Consider the following 6,446-nt stretch of genomic DNA (forward strand, 5'->3'; position numbering starts at 1 on the left):
GTGAAAAAATTAGACTTGCTTGTAATTGGATTTTTAAAGCTAAAATAAAAGCTAGAATTACAGAATTTAAAAATCGTTGTAAAGAATGTGGACTTGAATATAGAAAAGTTCCAAAAGAAGTATGCACTAGATGGAATTCTTTATTTGAAATGCTTCAAGTTGCTTATATTTATCAAGAGCCGGTACAATTAGTTTTTAATGCTCATAATGCGGACCCGAATTTGAGAATTGGCTATGAAGATTGGGAAAATACAAAAGAACTTATTGAATTTTTAAGTGTTTTTTATAAAGCAACAAATGCTGCTTCTGGTCAATATTATCCAACTATTTCTTCTGTTTTAGTAAATATTTGTGCTATTTCATCTGAATTTGCAAAATATAAAGGAAAAGATCGATTTGAAAATTCCCTTGCTTTTATGATTGAAAAATTCAAAAAATATTTTTTCCCTATTCCTCAAATCTATTTGACTGCTACTACTTTCAACCCAAATTACAAATTAAAAGGTGTTGAAAGAATGGTTGAAAAGATTTATGCAAATTTAGAAATTAAAGATGATGAAACTCCTAGTGTTGAAGATTGTAAAAGTAGCATATATATAAAAGCTAGAGAGTTATATAATACATATAAATCTATGGAAAAAAATATTCCAATAGTTGAACCTCCATCTTGTAAACCTAGAAGCGATGATACGGATGATTGGATGGATGATTATCTTGAGCTTGAATCATCTACTAATAATGATTTTGATTTATATTTCAATCAGGCACGGGAAAAGATTAGGCATGAAGAAGGACAACTTCAAGCTCCAATATTAGTATGGTGGAAGAATCGTGAAAATCAATTTCCGACCCTTGCTAGGATTGTTCGAGATGTTCTAGCGATTCAAGCATCATCGGTCGCTTCGGAGCAAGCCTTTAGTGCGGCGAGATTTATGATTGGAGATCATCGATATTCATTAGCAAAGGATAGTTTGGAAATATCGGTGTTGTTTCGAGATTGGGTCAATGCCGAAAGAAGAAATACCGGACTACCACAATTAAATAGCCAAATAGAAGACGAAATAGATGAAATATTTGGTGATAATAGTGATGATGGTATGGAAGCAATGGAAGAAGAACGACAAATACAAGTTCCAAATAATGTTTCTTTTGAAATGATACAAAAGTTACGAAAAAATTTTAAAAAGAGTTTCAATTGTTAGTACAATAATTAATATTCAATACCTAGATTATGTACTCTTTGTCTCTTTCTAATATTTGTATTGTACAATTTATTTATTTGAATAAATATACGGCTATTCGCCTTGATTTTCTTTTAAAATAGTCTCTTATATTTAATCCAAGTCATTTTAGAAATTTAATTTTCAACTATTTTAATTTTAGTTTAAAGTTTAAACTTTAATATAAAATTGAATTTTAAGGTTTAAACTTTAAATTCAATATAAACTTTAAACTTTAAAATCAATTTTAAACTTTAAATTCAATATAAAGTTATAAACTTTAAAATTTAAAGTCAATTTTAAACTTTAAACTTTAAAGTTTAAACTTAAATTCAATTGAAACTTTAAAGTAACTTTAAAGTTTAAAGTTTTAAATTGAAGTTTTTTAATAATATAATTTTATTAATTAATAATATAATATTATATAATAATTAAAGTTAATAAATAAAAAAAAAATTACCGGTACAAAATGATCCGGTAAGAACCGGTTCCGGTCCGGTCCAAACCGGTTCCAATCCGGTAACTAAGGGACCGGACGGAACCTTTGGAAATTTCCGGTAAAACCGGTTCCGGTAAGACCCGGTTCCGATAACGAAATCCGGTAACGAGGACCGGTTCCGGTAAAACCGGTCCTGTTGATCCGGTCCTGTCCGTTTGCCACCCTTAGATTGAACCCAACAAATTATCTTGAGCCTAACCCTTAAAATTCTGAGCGGATGAGCGAGTCACCTATAGTTAGACTCATTTTTGACACCCCTACTCCCAACCAAACGACCTTTAATGTCATAAATCATAAAAATAAATACTAATAAATAAAGCTAGCAAGGAAAATACAACATTCTTCTCATGTGGATATTTTAATAAACAATTTTTACAAGTTTGACCATAATGAAAGTGGATAAGAACACATGAAAGATTATTAACCAATATTATTCACACGTGGAAATATTAATATTAAATATTAACAAAATTAATAGTTTAATTTAATAATATCAAATAATACCTGTCCCAAAACATCTTTCAAAATAAGAATGTTGTTTACTATTAAAGAAAATATATCTGATGCATAAAATAGTTTATTTCATATTCACATAATATTTAAGGAAGGATTGCACTTTTAAGAGGTGTGACATATGCAATCTATCATAATATAAATATTAGTGACTGGTTCTATAACTTGAATTCGTGATCAATAATTTATATGATGATAACTTTACTCTAAATACGAGACTGCAGCCCATAAAAAACAATTTTTTAAAAAAAATAATCATGAGCTCATCCATGACCTCTATGAGATTTTGATTTGAACTTTACATAAATTATTCATAGAAAATAATATAATAAATAATCAAATATGATTAGTCAAGAATTCATATGAGTCAAAACTTAAAATATTTATAGGTTTTTTTTATTTGAATAGTAAGGATTTAATTTATATAAAATATTTACTAAAGATTCTTTATACTATTATTTTATTTTAACCTTTTTATACTCTAATTTACCTATTTTAAATTTTAGATGTGACATTTTTATTTTGTTATATACTTATGATTATTATTCTTTTGACTCTATCACCTGATATTTGACTTTCCATGAAGGTCATTTAATTTGATAGTCATTGTATAAAATAAAGATTTATCAAATTTTAATTGGTGTGTAATGTTTAATCTTTAATTCTTAATTTAAATATAGAAGATTTAATACATCAATAACTTCTTAATTTTATTTAGCAGTCAAATTATTATTTAATTCAGTATGCATCTAATATATAATAAAGTATTTATATTAAAATAATATCAATTTAATTTAAATTTTTTTTATGTAAATTGTCAAACTTTATACATACTTTCTTTAGTGACTTAATTTAACTTATCAATTAAGACTCGAGATGCTCAACCATTTGAACTGGCAGATAATAATTACAAACATAATCAATACATAATCCAAACAATTAATTTCTCCATCATTTCTTCTTTGCTCTCCCATGGCTACTCCAATCACAAAAACCCCATCACCTGCCTGTACAAAAATCATAGAAGAAATCACAAGAATTTACAAATCACTCCCACCAAGACCCTCCATTTTAGAGATTGAAGCTTCAATTTCTGTAATAAAATCAGTAGAAACAGAAGAAAAAATAGAACTTGATGAAATTTCCAAGAAAGTAGTGGAGATAGAAGAAAATGTTCCAGCTGAGCTTTTCTCTGTGTTACAGCAAGTGAGAAAAGCTATGGTTTTGTTTCAAAGCAAAGAACAGAGGAAAGAGGCTGTTCAGTTAATTGAACTTGATAAGACTTATCAAGATTTTGATGTGTTGATTCAGGAAGCTACAGAGTTGATTTCTGGAGATACCCAAATGGGAAAAATCAATTCTTTTGAGGACCCAATTGGTGAAATTGGAAAAAAAGATGAGATTTTGATGAAAGGTTTGGTTACAAGTTGCGAATTGATTACTGTTTCTTCTTCAGGTTTGGGTATTTGCTTCTCCTTTTTGCTTTTTTTGTGTCCAAGATTTCAACTTTTTGCTTGCTTGTGAGTTGTGGAGGTTGTGTGTTGTCTTTCTATCTGTCCATACTAGTAGTTGTAGTATTGCTTATGTTACTATTTGTTGTTCCTTGTACTTCGATTATTTTATTATTTTGTTGTAGCTAATGTTCAGAATGCTTTGTTATGCTTTCACTTCCGTTTATTCTTTTTGTGTGTGCATCCAAGATTTCAACTTTTTGCTTGCTTGTGAGTTGTGGAGGTTGTGGAGAGCATGGATTAGGCTAGAGGTTAGTAGGTACTAGTAGTCCTAGTATTGCTTATCTGGTTTCTTGTCCTTCTGTTACTTTGTGTTGTTGTAGTATGTAGTTTGATTATCGCATTATTTTATTGGAAATCTTAGAATAAAATATGTATCCAAACACAACTTCAAAAATCGTTCAAGTTTCTAACTTCAGAATCTATGGCAAAACGCTAGCTTAGATTGATGGAAAAACATCATTTATAATTTCTCCTTTTGGTCTATCTTGGAACTTGAGCTCTAGTTTGCAAGATTCTTTTTCCTTTTTAGTGATGGCGCTAGCTTGCTACGTATGTTGACTAGTCTACTAGGTTTCCAGTTATAGGTCAGTATGTGTGGCAGTGGCGGAGCTATTGATAACCCTTTGTTTGGGATTGGGGCGTAGTTGTTGTTGGCCGTCAATGTTTAGACTGATGGAAAACATCATTTAGAGTTTTTCTTTCGGGTGTCTCTCTTGGAACTTAAATCGTAGTTAGCATTATTCTTTTTCCTTTTTAGTGTAGCTTGCTATGTACGTCAACTAATCTACTAGGTTTCCAGCATTCGTTCAGTATGTGTGGCAGTGGCAAAGCTATTGATATTCCTTCATCGGAAAATTATAATGTGCAAATAGGTCAATTTCTTTTTTATGTATAAATACTATATATGTTGTTTGGGACCGAGACATAGTTGTTGTTGTTGTATATACTATATGTTTAATCCTGTAACCTTCTTCGTGTGTTACTCTTTTCTATTTTAAATCCTCTTAGTAAAAGTCCTGGCTCGTTACTGATATGGCATTCAACTATACTATATCTTAATTGTTGTGTAATTGCCTTTAGGGATCAAGCACAAAGAGAAATACAGTTTAATGAAAGCAGCTGCCCTAATTGAAAATGCTGCCAAAACTCGAGCAAAAGTTGTCGATCTTCACAACAAGTTAATGGACAAGATTGAATGGCTTCCGTTGTCACTTGGGAAATTGGTGAATGTCACTGAGCTAAACGTTGCCGATAACCAAATTATGGCTCTTCCAACTACAATTGGTAGCCTTAATGCCTTAACGAAGCTCGATCTTCACTCCAACCAAATTATAAACCTTCCTGATTCATTTGGTGAGCTAATCAATTTGACTGATCTTGACCTTCACGCGAACAGGTTGAAATCGCTGCCAGCTTCTTTCAGGAACTTAGTTAATCTGATTGATCTTGATTTGGGTTCGAATAGGTTCGCTCATTTGCCTGATTTCGTTGGGAACTTAACCTCCTTGAAGAGACTAAACGTGGAAACAAATCAGCTCGAGGAACTTCCTTACACAATAGGATTTTGTTCTTCCCTTGTAGAACTGAGATTGGATTTTAATCAGCTTAAAGCTCTCCCCGAGGCAATGGGAATGCTCGAACACTTGGAGATTCTTACACTGCACATCAACAGAGTTAAAGGATTACCAACGACAATGGGGAATCTTTCTCACCTCAGGGAACTTGATGTTAGCTTCAACGAAGTTGAGAACATACCCGAAACATTCTGTTTTGCTGTCAGCTTGGAAAAGCTTAATCTTGCAAACAACTTTGCAGACTTGAAAACTTTACCAAGATCAATCGGGAACCTTGAGAATCTTGAAGAGCTTGATATTAGCAACAGTCAAATAAGAACGTTGCCCGACTCCTTCAGGCTCTTGTCAAAGTTGAAAACTTTTCGAGCTGATGAGACTCCACTAGAAGTACCACCAAGGCAAATTATAAAGCTAGGGGCTCAGGTGATTTTTATGCTTACTGTGTTTCCTGTCAATCAATCTTTAGACTTTATGGTAGTTTTTAGAGTTGATAGTTAAAAACATACTTGAACTATCGCCTTTTCCCAAGTTTCACACCCTACACTATCAACTCTTCCCTTTTCCTACATGAACTATCAATATCTATGTATTAAAGCACACCTCAACTATCACGTAGGAAAAGGAAAAAAACAGACGGCTGAGCTGTTGAAGTGTGTTTTAATACATATATGGTGATAGTTCAAGTAGGAAAAGGGAAAAAGGGAACATCTGATAGTTGAGGTGTGAAACTCGTAAAAAACAATTGTTTGACCATTATCTCGTAGATTTTCTAACTTGTTTCGTTTTCTTCTTTTTTCTTGCCATCAGGTTGTTGTAGAGTACATGGCTGAATTCGTCGCTAAGAACGAGCTTCAATTGCAGCGGCCAAAGAGAAGGAGAGCTTTCTTTTCTCTGAGTTGCCTATTTCCTAACACCGAGAGGAAGAGGCGGATCTAGAGCAGGTACTGTGGGTTGAACTGAACCTAATGCTTGCGGATCGAACTATTTGTACATCCTGCAAAAAACATTTGAAAACGTATACATATTATAGGATCTCACTCATTCTGAATCCACTGACTCTAAATCCTGGATTCGCCTTAGTGAGAGGTGTCGGATACCTTCAGAATCCATCAAAGCAATTATATAT

At 32.2% G+C, this 6,446-nt stretch overlaps 1 protein-coding gene across 2 annotated transcripts; it reads left to right on the forward strand.

Annotated features, from left to right (window-relative positions):
* The first annotated feature begins 3,135 nt into the window (after positions 1-3,135).
* LOC125842561 (plant intracellular Ras-group-related LRR protein 5-like) lies at positions 3,136-6,440 on the forward strand. 2 transcript variants are annotated; one of them, XM_049521870.1, is made up of 3 exons: positions 3,136-3,688; positions 4,827-5,743; positions 6,128-6,440. In XM_049521870.1, the coding sequence occupies exons 1-3, from the start codon at positions 3,205-3,207 to the stop codon at positions 6,254-6,256; spliced, it is 1,530 nt and encodes a 509-aa protein (XP_049377827.1). In that variant the 5' UTR covers positions 3,136-3,204; the 3' UTR covers positions 6,257-6,440. The 2 variants fall into 2 exon arrangements, with proteins under 2 accessions (XP_049377827.1, XP_049377826.1); XM_049521869.1 differs by having other exon boundaries at positions 3,146-3,694.
* The last annotated feature ends 6 nt before the right edge of the window (positions 6,441-6,446 follow it).

Source organism: Solanum stenotomum, chromosome 10, assembly GCF_019186545.1.
Source record: "Solanum stenotomum isolate F172 chromosome 10, ASM1918654v1, whole genome shotgun sequence".
In the NCBI taxonomy this organism is placed as follows: Eukaryota; Viridiplantae; Streptophyta; class Magnoliopsida; order Solanales; family Solanaceae; genus Solanum; species Solanum stenotomum.